Genomic DNA, 24,631 nt, shown 5'->3' on the forward strand with positions numbered 1-24,631 from the left:
AATGCAGACAAATGGCTGGCACTTCAAAATGGAAGTCAAACAAACTCCTGCCCCTAAAAGAAAAGCAGTTTGCAGCTAATGCCTTCAGTAGTGTGTGTGTGTGTGTGTGTGTGTGTGTGTGAGAGAGAGAGAGAGAGAGAGAGAGAGAGAGAGAGAGAGAGAGAGAGAGGAGATCCTTTCTCAGTGGCTCTCACCTTCTTCATTGAGGCATTGCTTCTCAGTTGAACCCTGTGCATCCCTATCTCTACCTTCCCAGAACTGGAAGGACAGTGTGGAACTGCATGCGACAGGTGATGTCTTCTGTGGTGTTTCCAGGAATATGTGAGCTGCTCTAGATATTCATCATAATCCTGAGACATGAGCATCATCAGCCTCATTTGATAGATGAAGAGACTGCATTGGGAGGTTCAGTTACTTGAGAAGAGTGCACAGAAACTGAACAGTGTACTCAGAACCACACCCAGTCTTTCTTTTTAAATTAAAGACTATTATTTTATGTCTATGAGTTTTTGCTTACATATATGCTTGTGTGGCATGTGTCTCTCTGGCCTGGGGAGGTAAGAAGAGGGAGTCAGGTCCCCTGGAACTGGAGTTACTGAAAGCTATGACATGTCTGGTCCCCTGGAACAGCAGTCAGTGCTCTTAACCTTTGAGCCATTCAACAGCCTGTACCTCTCCTTTCTGCCTCTACAGCTGACATGTGACAGGTGACACATAGATGAATGTCATTCTCTTACAGCCTGCACCATGTGGATGATTCCAGGGCAGAACCAAAGCTGGGTTTCTGAGTTTATCCTGCTTGGCCTCTCCAGAGACCCTACTACCAATAGCATCCTCTTCACTGTGTTCCTTCTCATCTACCTGAGCTCAGTCATGGGCAATGGGCTCATCATCATGCTGATCTGCATGGACACACAGTTGCATATGCCCATGTACTTCTTCCTCTGCATCCTCTCCCTGTTAGATATGGGCTATGTCACCACCACCATGCCGCAGATGTTGGTGCATCTTCTTGCTCACTCTCAGACCATCTCATTTGCTGGATGTTGGCTGCAGATGTATGTGTTTAGTGCCCTAGGTATAACTGAGTGTATCTTCTTTGTTGTCATGGCTTATGACAGATATGTGGCCATTTGCCACCCACTGCGTTATACCATTATCCTCAACTGGGGACTGTGCATACAGTTGGCAGCTGGGTCTTGTGTCTGTGGTTTCCTCTCTGCTTTGTTACATACTTTCTACACCATGAGTCTTCCATATTGTGGGCCCAACAAGGTCAACCACTACTTCTGTGAAGGTCCTTCAGTGTTTAGCCTGGCTTGCATGGATACTCAACTCACTGAGATGGTAGACCTGGTCTTGAGTGTTTTTCTGATTGTTACTCCCATTTGTCTGATTGTGGCCTCCTACATTCGTATTGTCATGACAATTCTCAAGATCAAGTCTACACAGGGTCGCTGCAAGGCTTTCTCTACCTGTGCCTCCCACCTAACTGTGGTCACACTCTTCTATGGTCCAGCTTCTTACATCTACATGAGGCCCAACTCCAGCTACTCCCCTGAGAGAGACAAGCAGATCTCACTCTTTTACAATGTCTTCACAGCCTTACTCAACCCAATGGTCTACAGTATGAGGAACAAAGACATCAAGAAAGCATTACTCAAGGTGATGAGGAATGGGAGAGTGAACTAGTGAACCAGAATCCAGGAGAAGCTGGAGTAGAGTATTCTCTGTTTAAGAAAGGAACAGCGTGTTTATTTACATAACTGACCTGTGCATTTGAACCAGCATTCTAATTGGTGAGTAGAAAAACCACTGGGAAACCAAGGTGGCTACACTAAGGTACAACACCAAAAAAGCCCACCTCAATAACCTTTGTGAATTATAACTGCAAACATTTATTTGTTGTTTGTTAGCTCTAGGTTGGGAGTCACCTTCTGTTATCTCACATCAACCCTGAAGCATTAGGGTGGACTACATCTTCTATAACAGAAGAAAAGAACATGCGCAAAACCCATGATGAATCACTGCTTCTCAAAAGTAAAATATTGTTTATATCCATTCCATTTAGTACCACAAATTATATGGTCAAACCCAATGGCAAACCACTCAATGATATTTTCCTCCTACCTAGAAGCAATTGGGATAAAATGGAATGGCTGACAATACAGTTTCTGTACCATGGATAACAAAGAACAGAGATAATGTGACCTATCAATGGATCACAGAAACAACATAAAAACAATGAGAAACATTTGCCATGTTTCATGAAAGTGACATGGTAATGGAAGCTGTTAATTGTCAAGCAATATAAACAAAGTAAGCTATATAAGCAGTGTGTGTTGCCAAAATTAAAATTAGGCCAATAATATGCCTAACCTGTACAACTCAGAGATGTGATTTTGTGCGTGAAATCAATAAGGTTTGTCACTAAATATGGTGACATGCACATTGTAGAGTCAAAGAAACAAAACTTGACATTGATGGACCTGGGGTTTCCTCTCAACTTTGATGACTTGGTTAGTATATGAATGACTTTAATTTACTTCTCTTGGATCTCACTTCATTTATCAATAAAATTAATACCTTGACTGTGTTTCCAAAGCCTGTTTGATCTTTGGCATTCTCCATCATTCTCTCTCTCTCTCTCTCTCTCTCTCTCTCTCTCTCTCTCTCTCTCTCTCCTCCCATGTGGGAACACAGTAAGAAGGTAACTATCAAGGAGGTAGGAAGAGGAAGAGAATGCTCAGGAAGATCCTGCTCATGCTGCCACCTGACCTCAGAGATGATGGCTCATCTTGCCTGTCAATGTCACTGGATTGAGAGACCCCTAGAAAATTTGTAAGCACATTTCTCAGTGTGCCTTTTGGGGGGGTTTCCTTGAATGTTGGGCATATGGATCAGTTAACCAAGGGAGAAGATCTTCCCTGCCTATAGATGGCACTCTCTGATAGCCTGGGAGCCCAGATGGAACAAAAAAACCAAAAGTTTAGCAGCAGGCAGGATTGATCTTTCTTGAGTGGGTGTGACCTTTGCTGTTGCTATGTCCTGCAGACACCAGATTTCAACTACTTTGGTCTTCAAAGTGGACTCACATGGGCACTTCTTCTTAAGTGATTTCACTGTAGATCTCTGAACTGACAGATTCATAAAGCCAACCCAAGGCCAATGTTATCTCTACCAGCAGCAAGATATGAGCTAGAAAGGGACATAAAGTCAGTTCCTTAGAAATGAGGTAGCAGTCTCTTAAGTGGACAAACAGGGTTATTTGATAGAGACAAAATGGAGGACAGAAATAGGATCATTAAGAGTGAACAAGTAAGGTCTTGAAGTTAAAGAATTCACTTTTAGCTGATGTTTGTGGATAAAAAAGAGCTGCCTGTGGAAAGAGCAGAAGAAGCAAGGATAAACCTCAATTTAGGAAATGATTTCTCTTTGTTCAAAGAGTCTAGGACTTCAGGGAGTAGTGGCGAGCATTCCAGCACTATGGAGGCAGAGACAGGCAGATCTCTAAAACTTTGAGGCCAGCCTAGTCTACATACAGAGTTCCAGGCCAGGCAGAGCTACACAGTGAACACTACCCCTCCCTCCCTCCCTCTCTCTCTCTCTCTCTCTCTCTCTCTCTCTCTCTCTCTCTCTCTCTCTCTCTCTCTCTCTCTCTCTCTCTCTCACACACACACACACACACACGAGTGAGAGAGAGAGAGAGACAGAGACAGAGAGAGAGGAGGAAGATCTCTATAGTTATATGGAGTGTGCAAGGGAGGTAGAGATGAATTGATGGGTAGGGCAGAAATTGGATCCATGAGGATCCTGAGGTGCTGATTGAAGGAATGCTGTAATCTTGTCTAAGGGATGATAACCTCAAGTATAGGAATGGCCTTAGGATGGGGTGACTAGGAAGAGGTGGCATCAAATGCTAGGACTCCCAGGGGACTCAGTGTGTGAGTATGATCAAACAATCTCCCCCCATTAAAGAGCTGAAATGCATGTGGAATATCTAAGGACTTTGGGTTGAGAATCCCGGGAGGAGTGATCTTTATTGACTATACTGCCAGAGAGAGAAAAGGGGAGGAGTGGAACTGTGGAGTTGAGAAGAGAAGAACAAAGTGACTGATGAGAAATGGTGGTTATGGACAGCATATGGGTGGAGAGTTTCTGACTAGATTATTTAAAATGCTCTTCAATTTGCAGCCCTGATGTTGTCGTGGAAACCTACACACTGCACATCCAGTCACCTGTTGGATGTCATCAAATAATCTAGTGCAGCTAGTTGCTGGGTGGACTCATTCACAAGTGTCCCTGCGTGGGTTCTGAGGTCTACAAGGTCACACACAAGTGTTCTGTAGGCAGACTCCCCCCATTGTGAAGTTTTCTGCTTCTGGAGGCAACCAGCTTCATGTCATTGCTGTCCATCTGCTCCCTTACCCACATTTTGGGAGTGGGGATAAGTTTGCCTATCAGATCCACAGTGGTCTGGCCTAGCTGATTACCAAATTCCTTTGTCAACCAGAACCTGAGCATCACACCCATGAGGGATTTTAAAGGACAAGGAAGAAAGAAGGTTTTTCTCTTTGTCTGCTTCCCCTCTCTCTCGCTTCACTGGTATTAGTCTGCTTCTTCAGGATTCTGACAAATATTGAAGACCAGCTGAGGCATCCAGTCTTGTGAACTGAGACAACTACTGAATTCTTGGACTTTCCATTGGGAGACAGCCATTGGTGGACTGGCTGGACCACAGCATATACTGCCTAGTAGAGAGCCTACTCCAGTTCTCCAGGTTATGGCTATCCTGTTAGTATTGTAACTATGTCTTCAAAAGGCCATTTCTTCATTTTATCCAACCAGTTGCTCCAGGGGGTTGGGAACATTTTAAGACCCATGGATTCTTTGAGTATTGGCCTTTTGTTGCACTTTTCTGACTTTTAAGTGAGTTTTTTTTATCAGAAGCAATGCTATGTGGAATACCATTACCATTAATGATGGACAAGGTATTCTGTAAGTCCACAGACTGTGGTTTTGGCATAAGCATTACGTATTAGAAAGGCAAATCCATAACCAGAATAAATATTCAGTAAGGACAAAGCATTTTTCTGTCCATGAAAGAAGTGCTCCAATGTAGGCAACCTGCCACCAGGTAGTTAAATGTTCATCCTGGGAAATGGTGCCATACTGAAACAGGCACCCAGCCCTTAGCACAACTGACTCCATGACTGAAGTGCCATTCAGTCTATAAAACCCAGCACTCAGCCCCACCAAGCCAAAAATGAAAACAAATACCTAATCCATCAAAGTTAATTGTTCTGGGAAAGTATCTATTATCTATTAACCTTAATTTTTGGCTTCTATAGTTCCATTTCTGGATAACTGTTCTTGTTAACTAAAGTATATCAATTCAAAACATGTTTTCTCATACTTCAAAGCTCACCCTGAGAAAGGTTTGGTGCTATACCGGGATCCTGTATAATAAAGACTTTCTATTGGCTTAAACCTATGTCTGGAGTTTTCGCTGGTGGATACCCCACCATAATATCTGGGGCTCAGGGTTGGTCTCTGCTGTTGGAAGACCTAGCACTCAGCGGCAGCTGTAGCCAGGTCAGCTTCGGTGAGTGGAAGCCCATGTTGTCGTGCCCCTTCCTCCTTGTCTTTGTACTGCAGTCTATGGAGAGCCAGCACCTAGCCTGCCCAAGCTATTGGAAGAAATCCACAGGGACTTTTCTATCTGAGGGATTTGAGGGAAGGAGACACTCAAACGCTTTCCTGATGGTTTCCTACTTCATTCTCTCATGTTTCAAGATTGTCCATCTTTCTTTGGTCTCCACGCTATTTATACCCCATAAAATCTTTCAGGAAATATAGGAGTTACATGTAAGATCACATTCCATTTCTTAAGTAAATGATTAAAAAAAAAAAGGAGTCATCCTGACAACTCATAAATAGTCACAGAGCAAGGAAGGACTGTTTTTCCCACTCAACACCATAATTGGTGGGTTATAACTTGCAGCTGCAAAGAAGGAACCAGTCACTTAATTACCTATCTTGAGAGGTAATCTTATAAGAAATTTTAAAAGAGTCATAAACCTATGCTGCTGGAGAGTCCAAGAAAATGAGAAAATTGTGTACTTGCACCCTACCTGAGTTATTAGCCACTTTGACCTATTGCCCTATATTCTCCCAGGCAGTGAAAAGCCAATTTAAACTGATTTACAATTAAGTAACCTTTAAAACTAACATTCTGTAATGAGAAATTGTAAATTTGGGGTTAGGGACTCAGAGAGTGCAGGGTTGTTTCACTCTCTGAGTCTGTCAGCATGTCCTAAGACTTGGGCTCAGGGTACTGAAATTCTGTTAATATCAGCTCAGTTGGCACTCTCCAAGGTCACAGAAACACTGAAAGTGTTTTTAAATCTTAAAATGTGTGTAACTTTAGACCAATAAAGAGGAAACTTGTAACCCTGTCTGAGGGTATTAAGTCAAATTACTGCATAAAATACAGTTATGAGTGTTCAGGTTACATACCTGTATCATAAAACTGAGCTTAGGAATTTGTGCAGAGAATTAATCAGTGTCCTAGGTTATCAGCCAGACCTAGCAAGGAGACTGCATGCAGCAATTAGGTTGTTCTGCAAATATTACCTTAGTTCAATAGTTCAGACGGCTTGTTATATATCCTTGGGCTTCTTTTTTCCTGGGAATAGTTTAGCTTAAAACCCATGAGCAAGGCACCTGGTCTAATCTAAAGCTACTTTGAAGCTCTATATCAGCTATCTTGGCAGCTGGGGAAATACAACTGTTTTTTTTTTAATGTCGGGATAAGCTATGATCCAAGACAGCTCTTAAGGGGAACTTATAACTTCTGACCTGAGTAGCATTTCTTTGTATTTATTTATTCATTGAAACTCTGAGTAAGCTAACGTTATCAGTATCTATTACACAATACAGATTAAGGAGGGGTTACCTTCTTGACATCCACAGACAGAAATGCCTAGTAGATCAGGATGAATTCATGAGATACACACAATAGATACAGACAGTGGGGGATTTCCCCTAATTGTAATAGTGTTACAGCCTGGAGGCCAGCTTCCAGGACCATACCCAGGATAGCAAAAAAAAAATGTCTTCTCAGGGCAGTGAGAGACTTTAAAATATTTCTTCTCTATACCGGCAGGTTTTTGTACAGCTAACTCCAAGGCCACCTCCAGTGTATGTAAAAAAATCCACAAATTCAGCAAGGGCCAGCCTTTTCTATCTGAGAGTAAATAAGGAAACACAGGCTTTCTGATGGTAACTTAAGAAAAAATGAACAAGCAATGCTTTCCTGATAGTAACCTTCTCTTTTACTTCATCTTGTATAATCTCTCTACACAGTTACATCTGTTAGTATTTAGGCGTTTTTACTGGCCTGCCTTTGGAGTTCTCACAGGATACGCCCTCAGAGGCAGCCACTAACAGAACCACCTGTGCACATTCACTATGTCCCTTTTTAAAAGGGCCCTGCCCACCTCCCATCTACCTTTCCCTCCCCCTCTCTCCCTCCCCAATCTGTCTCCCCCCTCTCTCCCCCACTGCTCCTGTCACCAGAGGCCAGTCTCCCCTTTTCCCTTTTATGATCTCTTTTCCTAACTAAAAATCCCCTCAGTTGCATGGCATCTTTCTCTCTCACGTCGCCTTTTCAAAAATTAAAACGCCATCTCTTTACATACACTTGAATGTCTCTCTTAACATACAAACATCTTTCTCCTGCATAGCCATACATCTACACACATTTACACCTCTTTTCACACAGCTACACCCCTTTTCCCAGCTACATCTATCTGCTACACAGCCACACATCTCCATACACAGTTTCATGTATTTTCACACAGTTACATTCTCCACCCAGCCTACACTTCTTCCTTCACATACATCTCTCCTACATACATCTCTCTTCTATACTGCTACATCTTCTATATCTCTATACCCACTCAGTTGCACGTCTCCATGCTTCTCTCACACTTCTCCCTCTCTCCCTCTCTCTCTCTCTGTCTCTCTCTATATATACATATATATACATATATATATATATCCCTTTGAGCACACCTACACCTACACACACACACACACACACACACACACACACACACGGGGGGGGGTGGAGCTCTCACTTCTCTCCTACCCCTTCCTACACCTCTCACCCTTCTCTCCCCATCACACATCTCCTCCCCTTCATCTTTCCTACTTCTTCTCACAGCCTAAACCTCTGGACAAATATGAATCACATCTTCAAGGTCACCCAGCTCTTCTTCAGTAAGCAACGAGAAACAGAGTCAAAGTGACCACACAGTTTCTCTCAGGCTAGGAAGGTCACACTGACCAGCCAGTGAGTAAAGTAAGCGCATAGCTCTGAGTGGTCAGGGTTCCCAGACAGAAAGTGATATTGAAATTCAGGACTTACACAATAACAGTTAACTGACTGAACCTTGAGATTGGGAGTACATGCAGAAAGTCCATTGCTGAGGGAGTTATGGCTACTAAAGTTCCTTCATGCTCTGGCCTTGAATCAGCAATAAACACCTGGGAAATTGACCTCATGTATTTGTCTCTAGGAGCAGCCAGTATATTTTGAATTTTCTCTAAAGTCTAAAATCAGACAAATCTGTAAAAGATTATCTTTGCCCAAGTACTATATCTAGTCATAAGAATTATGCAAGTTACAGATGAATCATATTCCTGACCATCCACAGCTATATATGTGCCCATTAGATGGAATATTTTCATGAGATAAACACACAAGCAGTGGAAATAATACCCATTGCAGTTTTTAGTGGCACATGAGAAAAATTACAGACAGAGACAAACAATTACCTACAGCCAGTGACCCCACAGCCTTGCCAAGTGGGGTTCCCCATTAGAGAGTCACTCATCTGGTAAGTCATCCTTTTGAATACTAGTTGTCACCTGCTGGAGACTCCTATAGCCTCCAGCACAACAGCACACGTGAAGATACAGACAGAAGCAAAAGATATTCCAGAGTCTGTAGTCTTGTAGCCTTGCCTAAATATTTTCCCATCAGAGAATTTTTTTCTGGTGGGTTGACACCCAGAATATTCATTGCCACCTGCTGTATTTATGCCATGACTCTCAGCATATTTGAACTTCCACTTCCAGGTTCTCAGATATCATTTATATAGCCAATCAAGGCTGTCCTTGAATCCTTGAGTCTTCCTGCCTCTATCTCCCAAGTTCTTGGATTACAAGTATGTGCCACCAATGCCCAGGTGTTAATACTTACATGCTTACATATATTGCTCCCTCCCTCTCTCTTTCTCTAACATTTGAAAACATCACCCATTCCCTGTGGAGGGATACTCTCTCAGCATAGATTCATGGAGGAGGGCCTAGGTTCTGCCCCAAATGATGTGACAGACTTTGATGATCCCCCATGGGAAGCCTCACCCTCCCTGAGGAGTGGATGGGGGTTAGTTTGGGGAACTAGTGGGGGAAATGGGAGGATGGGAGCGAGTGATAACTGGGATTGGTATGTAAAAGAAGAAATTGATTTTTAAAAAGGAAAACATCACATTATACTTAAGGGGTACTTGAAACTTATTAAACTAGTTTTGAGAGAGGCTAGGGGCCTCTAGTCAAAGTGCTACAGCTAGTAAACAAAGACTACAGGATTTGAACTCTATTCTATGCACACCATCTCTTACTGTTACTACCCAAAATGTTAGACAGCAGGACATCCATCACCCCACACATTCACTCTCAGGCTGACCTTAGTCTCAGTCCAAATTCTTCTTATCAAAGCTTCTATTTGAAAACCCTTTCCCTAAAATTAAGGTCAGTTCCAAATGTCTTCATTTCACTTTTCTGAAGGAAAGACACAAACAGAATCTAACCTCACCAACTAGGCTGACTATAATCACTAATCTTCAGACCACACAGCTGGGCATTACATTATTATTTTCCCACTAATTTTGCAGTAGGTGACATCTCTGCTGTGTGGGTTATGATAACAAGTGCCTAAGCTAATTTGTAGGGTCATGGAAGCTACTGTTATTGGCCCACTGAGGTGGAATGGGTAGCTGAAATGAGAGGAAAATGCTGTGTATCTTCACATTGTGTCCATCTCTTCTGTTGTGAGACCTTCATCTTGTTGAATACTTGGGAACTATTAAGTTCTGAGCGAAGCTGGAGAATCACCTTTGTCTAGATGTAGCTTGTTCCCCCACCACCCCATCTCATGACCCCCCACTTAAAGGCTAAGAAATCTTACTAGCTGCCAGGTACTCAAAGCCCAGACCAGGAAAGGAGTTTTAAAAGGTGAAAGTCAAGCTACTGGAAGATCTCTGGCTAATCCCTGACAAAAGCCATTCCCGCAGCCTATACTCAACATTTCTGTGAATCTGTAATTCAGAGTGGATAAGTCCATTTGTGAGTAACTGCCCACTTGTCTCTTTTTATTACAGTGGACTAGACCAAGGGCCTCATTCATGCTGGGCAAGTGTTTTTTCACTAAACTACATCTCAGGACCCCTTCTCCATCTTTTAGACACCAAATAAAAAGTCTTTGTTGTTTTAATTCTTAGTCCTCATCTCTTGGGCATTGGTTTTTGCTTTGTTTTGTTTGTCCTGGGTCCAGTAAAAAATGTTCCCCTGATCTCTTTACCAAAGCATTCTTAGGTGGGTACTTTTATAAGTGGACATTTCCATCTCTGGGATCTGAGTTTCCTCTCTCCCACTCTCTTCCAGCACCCCCTGGTTCTGCCCCATCATTATTCTGAGCATCTCTGTCCTCTGGTTCTGCCCCATCATTATTCTGAGCATCTCTGTCTTCTGGACTAATTGGACCCCTTTGCTCTCCGTATCTCTCAGTGCATCACCCTTATTAGGGCAACACAATCAACTCCTCTAATTTTTCTACTACTCTTCTCTGTCCTTGCAGTTTTGGGGGTGGGCTCTATCAACCAGTCTTTCTATGTGGTCCCTGACAACTCTCTCTCTCTCATTGCCCGAAGCGTTCATCCTCAAGTCCACTTCCTTACTGCTTTCCAAAACATGTCCAGTAAATGCTCTCCTGTCACTGCCACTTTCCTGTCTGAATTCAAACTGTCTTATTACATTTAGTTGGACAGAATCAGTATTACCTCTACTGAAGTCTTCACTATTTTGCTAAATACTGCAGAATAATGGAAATTTGGTAAATTTGGATTTGATTGTGTCTCGCTGAGGCATTTCCTGGAAAAACCTGCTGTACTTTGATACTTTGGTATCTCTAAAGCCACAGCTGAATTTTGGGCAGGAAAAGTCTGGGGTGCTTATGTGGACTATGGGATGCCAAGCATTAACAAATGCTGGGAATGCCTTCCTCTTACCTTGTGCTGGTGGGAAGACTTGAAGAGGAAAATGTAGATCTTATAAATATGGGTAAAGTTTGCCAGGCAGGGGTGGCACATGCCTTTAATGTCAGCACTTGAGAGGCAAAGACAAGTAGATTTCTGGGAGTTCAGGGCCTGCCTGGCCTGCAGAGTGAGCTCAGGGACAGCTAGAGCTACACAGAGAAAACTTGTCTCAAACAATCAAGAAAAAAAGATGAGCAAAGTCTCCTGAAAACCTTCTTAAGATCTAGCCTGCCTCCCTGAGAGGTCAGCAGAGTTTCCCAAGACTATAGAACAAAGTTGTCTATGCCTCCTTTAAGGTGCCAGCGACTTTGTGGGGCCATAAGCTAGGCTTTTGTACTGTTAAGAGATATCCAGCAATCTTCCTGCCCCAGCCTCCTAAGTGCTAGGATTACAGGCATGCACCACCATCCCTACTGCCTTGACATCTTCTACTATCAAATGCATTAATAATACCACTGCTACTCAGTCCATATTTGAGCAAAGGTTTATTAAAATCTCTATCACATGAGATATTAATGATGAAATCTTTGAGCAGTGCTAGCTGGTTGCCTTTGGGGTGTCTTATTGCAGCATCTTGAGGGACTGTCATGTTTTCTTCAGAGTTTTATTGTCTCGAGTTGATGAGTTTCCTACTAAATCCACAGTAGACCATAACAAACAAATGCTAACCTTGTCATCTGCTATTACTTTCTTAAGAGCTCTCCTGGGTTGAGATAGTCTCAGATGTTGTTTGGTGACTAGGATGTTAGGAATAGACATGGAATAGAATAGAACAGTGATGTCTTTACAGAGATTCACTATGCCAAATTTCATTCAGAGACCTATTTTAACATATTACAGCAGTCCCATAAGATGATTGCTTGCTATAATTATTACCATTATCCCAGTTTTACAGGAAAGGCATCAGTCAGCCTACAAAGTACAAGCTTGTAACCTTGATGATACGATTCAGATGATGCATCAACTGTGAACCAAGAGGTTGTTGCTGATAGAGCTGGTGTACTATATATCCCAAAGCCCTAGACATTGACGATAACCTCTATTCCTAATGTGATGTTTAATATTGTAACTTGATAGGAATCTAGAATCACCTGTAAGACAACCTCTGAGTATGCCTGTGAGGAATTATTTAGATAACATTAGCCTCTGGGCATGCCTGTGAGGGCTCACCTAGATTGCATTAGCTGAGGTGGGAAAACCCATTTAACCTTAGGTAGCAACATTCTGTAGACCAAGGCCTTGTACTGAATAAAAAGGAGACACCTGGCTGAGCAGGAACATTCATTTTCCTCTGCTTGCTGACTGTGTCTACAATGTGAGTGGCTGCCCCAGGCTCCTGCCACCATCATTCCCCACCATGGCAGATCGTATTCTAGAACTGCAAACCAATATAAACCTTTCCTTCCTTTGGCTGCTCCTGTTGGTGTGTCTTAGCACTGTGAAAGGAGAAGTGAGGTCACCTTTCCTTTGTCTGAAGACTGCTCTTGGTCCTGGCTGAGATGACATAAATTAGGATTCGGAGTCCTCTGGATTGCCTTGTCTTAGCATCTGAGTTGATTTAACATGCCCTGTTATCAGGCACTGTCACTCAACAGCAGGTGCTAATGATTATTCACTTGTGTCAATGCCTCTGCTGGCCCTGGAAGCAGAAATGGAACAGACACTCTCCAGGTGGATCCCTTGACACTTGAGAATAGCCCACCTTCTGGAACATCAGCAGGTCATATAGGAATCCACCTTTGCACATCCTCTCCCTTAACCATCAGTGGAAGATTTTTGCCCATCCCTGTGTGGTGAGGAGCAACAGGGAGTAAAGGCCACAGACTGTTCTTCAGGGTCCATTTGTGGCCTTCTGTGTTCTGGTGGCCTCACTTAATGTCTCCTCCCCAGCCTGCTACTTTGAGGAAAGCCCTCTTCACATCTTTGTTTCTCAAGCTGTAGATTATAGGGTTGAGAAGGGCAGAGATGACATTGTAGAACAGAGCCAGTTTCTTGTCCCTCTCTGGGGAGGCATTGGCCCCAGGGTTCATGTACATAAACATGGCAGGTCCACAGAACATGGTGACCACAGTAATGTGGGAGGCACAGGTGGAAAAGGCCTTCAGTCGACCCTGGGCTGAACGGATTCTCAGAATGGTAGCAAAGATGCAGACATAAGAGGCCAGGATGAAGGAAAGAGGGACCAGGAGAAGGATGAATCCCAGGATAAAATCTACTTGGTCGTTGAGAGATGTGTCTGCACAGGCAAGCTTCAGAACAGCAGGAACTTCACAGAAGAAGTGATTAATCTCATTGGGGCCACAGTAGGGCAGCCTCATAGTGAAGACAGTGTACACTAGAGAACAGCTAATGCCCCATAGTCCACAAAAGACCACCATCACCCCACACAGCCAAGGCCTCATGATAACCTTGTATCTGAGTGGGTGGCAAATGGCTACATATCTATCATAGGCCATGACAGAGAACAGCCAGCCCTCAGTGATGCCTAACACCAGAAAAATATACATCTGGGCCACACACCCAGAATAGGAGATAGTTTTCTTCTGGCAGACAAGATGCACCAACACCTGGGGCACCGTGGTGGTGACATAGCTCATATCCAGCATGGAAAGGACACTGAGGAAGAAATACATGGGTGTGTGGAGGCGGGAGTCCAGGTGGATCAAGGTGACAATGAGCCCATTGCCCGCAAGTGTAGAGAGGTAGAGGAAAAGGAAGACATTGAAGAGGATTACATTAACTTGGAAATCCCTGGAGAAGCCCAGAAGGATGAATTCTGACACAGAGCTGTGGTTCTCCCAGGAGAAGCCTTTCATTCTTCTTCCACTGTAGAAAGAAATGAACCACGTGGTCCAGCTTAGAATGCACATTTAGGTGCTTCATCCATTTTAAGACCTGAGTCTTCTGTGGTGTTGATGTCAGTTCAGAGACTGAGGTCTGAATTTGGAATATTTAGCTTCTCAGGCCAGCACATCATTTCCTTTCCTTTTCTTTCATCATCCCCCCAAATGCCAACTACTTTCCTCTCTCTTAGGACCTACCCTTACACACTGCACTGCTTCTCGTATCCCTGGTATGGGCTACAGAGTGGGAATGAGGATGAGACACTCCCCTTCCTGTCTAAAGGCTTGTCTCCCATCCAGAGCCCTTTCTTCTGGTGACTCAAACATCTGAGAAAGAGATAAACGAGGGAAGTTCTTAGTAAATGTTACTTGTAACTGTGTTTATTGATCCTCTGGAAGCTTTTGACGAGTTACTCAACGTTCTATCTTTACCTCCCTGTTGGACTCTATAAAGTTCACTTTTACTTAAAACGGGACAGTAGCTGCCTCCCGTGATTTGAGGCAGAAGTTGGACCTCACTGGGTTCTGAGGGGAAACTAGGCTGTAATGAGTGAGATGAGCTGTTAGGGTCAAGACCTGAAGTGGGGGCAGTTTTAGCTAAGGTGGAAAAGACGGTCGGGCCTGAATACACCAAAAGAGGAGATAACAAAAGGAGAAAGAAGTGACATAGTGAGAACCGTAAAGAAGAACAAGCTTCCTGAGTGGCAGACCCAGCAGGATGGGGCGAAGGGAGAGAGACGAGACTGAGGTGGCTGAGAAGACAACTGTCAGAAAGCTCAGGTCCACATCCCCACAGACCAGCCTCAGGGGCTCCTTCCTCATGGCAGCTTGCGTGAACACGAGGAAGACCCGACCCAGGGAATGAAAATCAGAAGCCTCGCCTCAACTGGATAAGACAACTGGCTAATGCCAGCAACAGCAAGGCTACAGAGCAAGTGTAAACTCTCCCTGCTACACTTGACCGAAACATTCAATGGTAGCCAGCCATGGTGGCACACACCTGTGTCTCCAACGAAGCCTGAGACAAGATGTTGTGTTCCAGGCCAGCCTGGGCTACACAGAGAGTTCAAGGGTAGCCTGAGCTACAGAGTGAGTCCCAGTCTCAAAGAAAAGCAAAATCCAAGTACAGGAAGCCCAGGAGAGACAACACGTTATTTGGAAGCCCCAGGTCAGCCACACTGAACCTGTTAGAAGAGAAAGTGGGAGGCACTCTTGAACAAACTGATGCAGGAGACAGCTTCCTGAACATAACTCCAGTAACACAGACACTAAGATCGACAATTAATAAATGGGACCTCCTGAAACTGAGAAGCTTCTGTAAGGCAAAGGACACAGTCAGAAAGACAAAAAGGCAACCCACAGATTGGGAAAAGATATTCACTAACCCCACATCTGACAGAGGGCTGATCTCCAAAGTTTACAGAGAACTCAAGAAGCAAGTCTCCAAAACACCAAAGGATCCAGTTAAAAAGTGGGCTGCAGAACTAAATAGAGAATTCTCAATACAGGAGTCTAAAATGACTGACAGGCACTTGAGAAAGTGCTCAACATCCCTAGCCATCCGGGAAACGCAAATCAAAACAACTCTGATATACCATCTTACTCCTGTCAGAATGGCTAAAATCAAAAGCTCCAAAGACAGTTTATGCTGGAGAGGATGTGGTGAAAGGGGAACACTCCTCCACTGCTGGTGGGAGTGACAACTTGTACAGCCACTTTGGAAATCAATATGGAGATTCCTCAGGAAAATGGGAATCAGTCTACCACAAGATCTAGCAATTCCACTCTTAGGCATATACCAAAAAGATGCCCATTCATACAACAAGGACGTCTATTCCACTATGTTCATAGCAGCATTATTTGTAATAGCCAGAACGTGGTAGCAACCTAGATGCCCCTCAACTGAAGAGTGGATAGAGAAAATGTGGTACACTTTACACAATGGAATACTATTCAGCAGAAAAAACAATGGAATCTTGAAATTTGCAGGCAAATGCATGGCACTAGAAGAAACCATCCTGAGTGAGATAACCCAGTCACAAAAAGAGAAACATGGTATGTACTCACTCATTTATGGATTTTAGACATAGATCTGGGAAGTTCCAGCCTACAATCCCACTGCCAGAGAGTCTAGGAAACAGAACCTTCATCCAGCGACTGATGAAAGCAGAGGCAGATACCCACAGACAAACACTGAACTGAACTCCTGGAATCCAGTGTCAGAAAGAGAGAACTGATGGACAAAGGAGTTAAGAGTGGGCTGGTTTAACCCACGCAAACAGTTGGCCTGAACAAGGGGGGAGCTCTTGGACTTCAGATTGATGGCTCTGTGGAAAGCATGGGACTGACCCAGACCCGCTGAATGTGTGTGTCAGTGAGGAAGCTTAGGTAATCTGTGTGGCCTTGGGTAGTATTTACCCTTGGCATACAAATAGACTTTGAGTGCCCATGCCACAATAAAGGAAGCTCTCTCAACAAGGACTCTTGGGGAAGGGCCTAGACCCTGCCCTGGATGAAATGACAGTTACTGGAGATCCACCATGGAGTGCCTCACCCTCCTTGGGGATTGGAGTGGAGATTGGGTAGGGGACTGGGGGACCTGGTGGGGAGGGCGGGGGAGGAGGGGAGGGAGAGGGAGCTGGGATTGACATGTGAAACAAGATTGTTTCTAACCTAAATAAAAAATAATAATTAAAAAAAAAGAAAGAATCCTACAGGCCAGTATGAAGCTACATCATTGAGAAAGGATCTTGGTGGGTCAGAGCTGGTATCATGGTCTGTGTCTGCAGTAGTCAGACTATATGCTGAACAGCATTCTCATTCCTGGACAGAACCTTAAGGGGGGCTGTAGACAAATAAAAGCAGGCTCTGAAGAAGGATCTGGAGTGCATGTTGCGTGGGGAAGAGTTGAAACAAAGAGGGGCATTGCTCCTATAGAACTGAAAGGTTAAGAGCGTCCCAGAACCAGAAACCTCTATAAATCTAAAACTCTACAAGTCACATAAAGACACAGATGAACCTTTGTATGTGGGCCCAGACGTATCTTACCCTTGGAGATTCCAGGAGATGAAGTTGGGAGTCACATCAAGAAGGGAGGTTTCAGTGTAGTATGATGTTACTGGGGACAGCTGTATGATACGCTCAGCTGCCCTGCAATTCTGGACTTCAAAAAAGAATCAATGAAAACCAAACAGACACCCTCAAGAATGCACCTTGGCCAGCCCTGCTCATGGTGGGGTAGGAGAGTCTCCAACACTCTCCAGAGGGAAGGAAAGGGCACTTTGTCACATTTGTCTCTTCTCTTGTTCTCCAGCTTCCCTAACCCTGGTGCCTAAGCCACTGCAGAAGCTCCTAATGGGCATCTCATTGCTAGTCTCTGCTGTAAACTGACTAGGATGCAGAACGGAGAAAATGAGAAGGGTGGTTCAGAAGGAAGGTGAGTAGAAGGACCAGGGATAGGTAAGGGAATCAGACCAATTACAATTGCCTAGCCTGGAAGCATTTAGAAAGAATGTCAGGCTCCACTCTGCTAATTCTCCGTCCTCCAGTGACACTGCAGGCTTCTTCCTAGTTCCAGTGTCTGCCTCCAGCTTCCTGATTCTCATAGAGCCTCAAACAAGCTATTCTAAATCCATTACTGTAACTTCTCATCTCCATCTTTACCTTCACTATCAGTCCCGTGTCCTGTATCTCAATTTAAGAATCCAAACTCAGGAATGCTGAGGGGGGACCACTGCTTCATCTCCACAGATGCAGCCTCCTCCTCCTTCCACTTTTCTCCGATGCAATTGAATAACATAACAACAAATGATGAGATGCAAAGAAATAGAGACCCATGCAGAGACATCAGTGATCAGAGCAGGGCAGAGATCAGTGAGAAGAACAGAATCCAGGGCTGAAATTCTGGTGTGAGTGGAAGGGAAGTTGGGAGTAGGCAATTGTTGTACAAACAGATGAGGTTGGGCTTGGAGATGGGAGGTCGGGTGGGGTGATGGAGACAGATGGAATGCATCAGGTAAGACTGTGAGGGCTGTGTGTCTCAGGCAACTACCTCTGCCTCTCCCTTCCTTACCTGACCTGGACTCCGTGAAGGTTGAGACAGGAGTAAGCTAGGTTTTCCTTTAACATTCTGCTCTCAGCCCTCAGGGAAGATAGAAGTTGTAGCTTCTTAATGAGCCTCCTATTCCTTTGGGTCCTCTGGGTCCCACTGCAGCCCTCCCAGACCTGAAGCACATATTTCACCATTTCCCTTGGCATAGAAGGCCTCATATCCAATGTCCTTGATCCTCCCAACCAGAAGTCCCCATTGCTGAATCCTGTCCTTTCCTTTCTCCCCTTTGCTGTCCAGTGGAGATGGATGTGTGAAGATCGAGTGGAATAAATACATAGGCTAAGACACACAAGGTCAGGGCCTGTGGAAGGGGATCAGCTGCTAAGTAACTTGTTGCACAAACAGGAGGACCTAAGTTTAATGCCCAAAACCCACCATGTAAAAGCCAAACATGGCAATGTGTACTTGTAATCTCACATAAAAGACAGCAAAGATTGAGGGATAATTAGGGTTTGCTTACCAGCTAGTGTAGCCTAATTGGTGAGCTTCAGGCCTATGAGAGATGCTGTCTCCAAATAAAAGGGACAGCACCTGGTAATAACCTAAGGTTAACATCCAGCCTGCATACATGTGTGCACATGCACCTGCATACACATATGAACATGTACACATACACGGGGAAGACTTGTAATAATGAAGGCTGGACATGCATGTTGAGGAAGCTTTCCATGGATCATAAAACAATGAACACGCTTCTCAGGGCTTATGGGAGTCAAGCACTAAAACTCTTGAGCTCAGCCTCCCAAGTGGCCCATTCTCTCTATCATGTTCTGCGGAGCACTGGGCTGGGCTGTGTCCTGAAATCTTGTAGATATGAAGTACTTTGGCTTTATGGAGGGAAAGGAATAGGACTTAAGCAAGAGTGGGATCCTTCATGGAGCCTGGGCCAAGGGGAGGCAATGGATAAACACCTACATGAGAGCAAAAATTCAAGAAGACCTTAAATCAAAACCCAGTTATACCACTTAATAACACGGTAATAGTTGACAAGACACCAACCATCTGTACCTCAGTTTCCACAGCACCAAAATGAAGCAATAATAGTATAGGGCAGTTATAGGGTTAAATAATGAGCACATATGAGGCAGATTGCCAAAATACGCATATAATTTAGGCAGGACATGATGTTACAATTGATTTATTCCAACCAATACTTGTAAATCTGTCCCCACTTGATTTCAAGGGTAAAATGTGGAGATACCATGGGTTCCAAAGGACCTTGGATTGGGAAAGTCAAGGGTCTTGGGTGTGGGGACCTTGGGTGCCAGAATAAGGTGGTGAAAGATGTGCTTGGGGCTTAGAAAGGCTGTGGAGGGACCTGGAGCATCCCATGGCACAGAAGGCACAGAAGACAGGAAAATAGGGGCTGGAGAGATGACTCGGTTGTTAAAGTGGCTGCTGAGCAAGCATGAGGACCTGAGTTTGGATTCCAAGAATCCATGTAAAATTTGGGTATCACATCTGTAACCCTAATGCTTGGAGGTTGGAAGCAAAGACAAACAGATCCTTGGCCAATCAGCCTAGTCAACTGGTGAACTTCAAGTTCAGCAAGAGATACCATTAAAAAAATAATAAGACAGGGAGCTATGCCATTGAGTTATCACAGGTGAAGCTTCCTGTCAATTCTGAGACAATCACACAGCAATTTTCTAGCCCTCTGGTTCTTACAATTTTTCTGGCCCCTCTTCCATGACACCGTGACATGCCACCAAGCCTTAGTTGTGGAGTTTGTGTTGTAGATGCTGGACAGCCCACAATCAGTTGCTCTCTGCATTTTGACCCGTTGTGGTTTTCTATAACGGTCTCCGTCTGCTACAAAGAGAAGCTTTCTTGATGAGAGTGGAAGTCACAGTTATCTGTGGCTAAATCACAATTGTTGTGATTTGGGTTTCTTCTAATGACCTTCACATGCCCCTTTTATGACTTTGGAGCAGTTATCTTGACAATATCTATTGCATTATTATATAAAATTATTTTACATGTTATTGAGAGACACCAATTTATAGTTATCTTTTCTTGTGATGCCTTGGTTTAGGTATGAGAGGGATGTGTTGGAAAGTTCTACCTTCCATTTTGTCTGTTTTGAAGTTCGGAAGGATTGGTGCTGGGCTTTATAAGCTGGGCAGAGTTGTCAGTGAAGCCACCGGGTCCTTGAGCTCTTCTTTGGGAAATGGGATAAATTAATAGTTAAATCAGCTAATGTGCTGTATTTTCATTTCCTATTCCCCTTTGAAACAGTTCTACTACTTTATATCTTTCCAAATGTGATGCACTTTAAGGCTACCTGACTTGTTGGAGTGCATTATTAGTAGTATTTTCCTGTAATCTTTGTGTAAGTCCCATAGTAACATTTCCTCTTTCACTGCAAATTTTAATGATTTTTCTATCTGCTCTCTCTCTTTTCCTTTGAGTAGCCTCACTTTTGTAAATTTCATTGATCTTTTAAAGAAACCACTTTTTACTTTATTCATTTTCTCAAATTTTTTCTACTCCCCATTTTATTTATTTCTGTTTGAATCTTTGCTTCCATATCAGTTTGCTTCTTATTTTGTTCTCTTTTATGTTTGATTGATGAAATAAGATCTCACACTATATCCTGGATTAACCTCCTGCTTCAGGATCCTAAGCGCTGAGATTTCAGGCATGAGCCATCACCCCTTAGTAGTTTTCTTTTATACATTCACTTTCTTAAGGTTAGTGAGTTGGGATCCTTCTCTTCCCCAATATAGAATTTTATAACTTAAAAATTCCCTGTAAGCATCATGCTTTGCTGAAATGGGTATTATTTGTTTGACATTTTGCTAACTTTGTTAGTTAGTTAGTTCCAGGAGACTTCTTCCTTTCATTTTTAAAAATTGGTGTATTATGTGTAAATGGGTGTTTTGTCTGCATGCACATCTAACATCAGAAGAGGGCATCAGGTCCCATTGAACTATAGCAATAGACAGTGGTGAGCTCCCATGTGGATGCTGGGAATTGAAGAACTGTTAGTGCTTTTAACCACTAAACTATTTCTCCAACCCCCATGGCAAACTTTGACTTTCCTTTTTCTTTTCTTTGTTTTTTTTCTAGATAGGGTGTCTCTACATAGCTCTGACTATCTTGGAACTCACTATGTAGACCAGACTGGCTTCTGCCTCCTGGGTGCTGGAACAAAAGGCATGCTCTATAATGCTGGTGAGGATTTTTAAAATGTGTGTGTGTGTGTGTGTGTGTGTGTGTGTGTGTGTGTGTGTCTGTGTGTCTGTGTGTCTGTCTGTCTGTATGTATGTATGTCTGTCTGCCTGTCTGTGTGAGTGCCTGTGTATGTATATGTGTAAGCTGCTGTGTTGTTGATGCCCAGGGAAGCCAGAAGAAGGTGTCAGATGCCCTGGAGCTGAAGTTATAGGTTGCTGAGAGCCACATGACATGGGTGCCAGGAAACAAACTCCTGTTGTCTGCAAAAGCAGCAAGCACTCATCTCTCCAGCCCCCCGTTGTAGACGCAAGGTCTTACGCTCTTCAGGCATCTTTGTGTGTGACGTTACATGGGGTCTTTGTAGGCCCGAGCTGAATGCTTAGTTCATGGTGTTAAGAATTCTTCAACTTTCAAAATCTGAAAATAAATAAGAAACTTCCTAAAGAAACTCACAAGGCTGTTTTATAGGAAACTGGAGGATGTGGTATATATTGGTCCCACCTATGCAGAGACCTGAGAAGTAGGTGGTAGCCCAAGCACATGGGTCATGTTGGGAGGTGGGGAAATTGGGTGTGCCTGCTGTGGGTTTTCAGTGCTTTGAGAACTGTAAGAAGAAAGACCCTTTTATCTCCACAGATATGTCCCCTCTAACCACCCCAGAGCATTTTTCTTAATAAATCCCCAAGAAACACAACAAGAATGTGTTGCCCAAATCTATTTCTATCTGTAGAAAACCAAGGCTCCTCTTCTCCAGCCTCCTTTGAGGCTGGGTCCTTCAGGCAGTAAACCCACCCTGGAGACTTCCCTCTGACAGTCCCACATCACCCTGAGAGCCGAGTTCTTTAATGCTTGGGGGAATATTAGCAGCACTGTAAGCCACAGTTGATTTCTATTCTGGAGAAAACTGCTGATGAACAAAAGCATATTTTTTAGCATTTACTGATCTTTTGTAATAGTTTTACCATTCTTGGTCTACAGACAAAACTTTTTTTAGTCTTTCCTATTTTTTATTGTTTAAAAATTATACAATATATTTTGATCCTATTCTTTTACCTCATCTAACTCCCTACCCATCTGACTTCATGCTATCTCCCTTTTTAAAAAAATCACAAAAATAATAAAATCAAATAAGACAAAAACAAAAACAAAATAGAAAGCATATAAATAAACAAAACTTTCAAAAGCAGTTTAAGTATCTGGACGTTTTAAATTTAATCTTGTGTTTGTGCGAAGAATGCACAATTTAAAAAATTTACTTTTTGAAAAGATTTGTATTGCTTTTGCTAAGCACTTTAACAATTTGCCTTAAGTGAGAATGATAGAAAAAATTAATACAGAAGTGATTTATTTATTTAATTTCGTATGTATGAATGTTGTGTACTACATGCCTACTTGGTGCCTTCAGAGGCCAGAAGAGGGCATCAGATCCCCTGAAACTGGAGTTACAGACATGATGAGGCTCCATGTGAGTGCTGGGACTTGAAGCTGGGTGTTCTAAACCAGAGTCATCTGTCCAGCTATTGATAGAAATTTGACTTGCTCTGAAACACCAGAAATGGTTTAGTTCCTGATTAGTGTGGCAGCTGATGTTATGAAGCGTCCCATTATGAGTGTGCTCCATTAAAATCAACCCCCTCCCCTCTCTCAAGCATTACTCTATATATGCAGTCAATTGCTATCATGACTTTCCCTATAAGACCTGAATGGACAATGAATCTGTCCTTACATCCAAAGTTGAGAAACTCATGCTTCCATTAATAGTTGAATAGCTCTGAGGTGGTAACATATATCATTGTTTAGATGCAAATCACTCTTCCCATTTGTGATTTAAAACAATTTTACAGTATAGCCAAAGAACGTGTCACCATCCCCATTTGGATCAGAAGAGGACTGGTTGTGAAGAGTGTAGTTTATTTCTTAAGATCTCAACAGATTAAGCCAAGGTCAAAGCCCAGGGCCCTTTCCACTGTCTCGTGTTTCTCTGGAAGCAGAGTATATTGAAAGGAAAATCGGTTGTTGAAACCAAAATAGGTCCTTTGTAAGTAAAGTCTGTGTGTCTGGGAACCACAAATGGGGCAGACAATAGGATAGGAGAGAGGCCCATGGAGGGAAAGGTCTGAGAGCAGAGCTGACCAACTCAAAACAACGATGAGGATGGAATGAGGAGGAAAACCTCCCACAACAAGCACATATTGAGATGCCCTTACTGCCCTGCACAATCTGTTAGCTCAACTGCAGAACTCCGGGGAGGAAGGGGTGATTTCTCAGTGTAGCTGTAGACTCCAGGGATCTGGCCCTGCTATTATGACCTGAGAAGAAGAACCTTTCCCTTTTTTGAGATGGGGTCTCACTATATAACTCTGGCTGTCCTAGAAGTCTCTGTGTAGGCCAGTCTGGCCTCAAACACAGGGAGATCCACCTGCCTCTGCCTCCAGAGTGCTGGGATTAAAGGTGTGCTCCACCTTGCCCAGATAGAGTAAAATCCTTAAGTCTTTTCATTTTCCTCAGTCATAGCCATTCATTGTCTCAGCTAAGCCTTGAATTCTCTCCTGGATGTTCAGAGTCATGTCATATAATACATGAGAATCTGGGCCTTGGAACTAGTCCCTGGGTTCAAATTTCAGTCATGTCACTTTCCACCTTGATGACATTTAGAAAATTATTTAGTGTTTTTGTATTTTAGTGTCTTTATTTGTATGAAGAAGATAGCACATACCTCTAGAGCTAACATGTGAATTGAAATAATAAATATCTATCAGTCGAGCAGAGGGGACCACATCTGTAGTTCCAGATATCCAGGAGTCTAATTACTTAAGCATGTAAGTTCAAAATCAACCTAGTCAATGTGGTGAGACCACACCTCAAAGCAAAGAAGAGGAGGAGGAAAGAAAAATGGAAATGAAAACCACCACAAAAATAAAGAAAAAAACATAAAGCACTGAGTGACTGGTACATAAATTTAATGTTAATTATTATCATTTGGACATAATACATATTACCAAACACATTTGACAACTGGAAATTAAATTCCAGAGAATTGAGGTGACTGTTCCAAATCAATGTGATATTTCCACAGCCATAGAAGGTCAATGATTCAGCTGAAACTTGGGCACAAT

General features: G+C 43.2%; 2 protein-coding genes across 2 annotated transcripts; one reads left to right on the forward strand and one right to left on the reverse strand.

Annotated features, from left to right (window-relative positions):
* Window positions 1-698: 698 nt before the first annotated feature.
* Window positions 699-1,692, forward strand: LOC101824568 (olfactory receptor 2A12-like). The gene is given in 2 exon segments (XM_005083862.3): window positions 699-728; window positions 730-1,692. Coding segments are annotated over 2 exon segments (993 nt in total).
* An 11,560-nt stretch (window positions 1,693-13,252) lies between these two features.
* LOC101824825 (putative olfactory receptor 2B3) lies at window positions 13,253-14,200 on the reverse strand. The gene has a single exon (XM_005083863.1). The coding sequence runs from the start codon at window positions 14,198-14,200 to the stop codon at window positions 13,253-13,255; it is 948 nt and encodes a 315-aa protein (XP_005083920.1).
* Between the last annotated feature and the right edge of the window lie 10,431 nt (window positions 14,201-24,631).

This window comes from Mesocricetus auratus, unplaced genomic scaffold, assembly GCF_017639785.1.
Source record: "Mesocricetus auratus isolate SY011 unplaced genomic scaffold, BCM_Maur_2.0 Super-Scaffold_100014, whole genome shotgun sequence".
Taxonomy (NCBI): domain Eukaryota; kingdom Metazoa; phylum Chordata; class Mammalia; order Rodentia; family Cricetidae; genus Mesocricetus; species Mesocricetus auratus.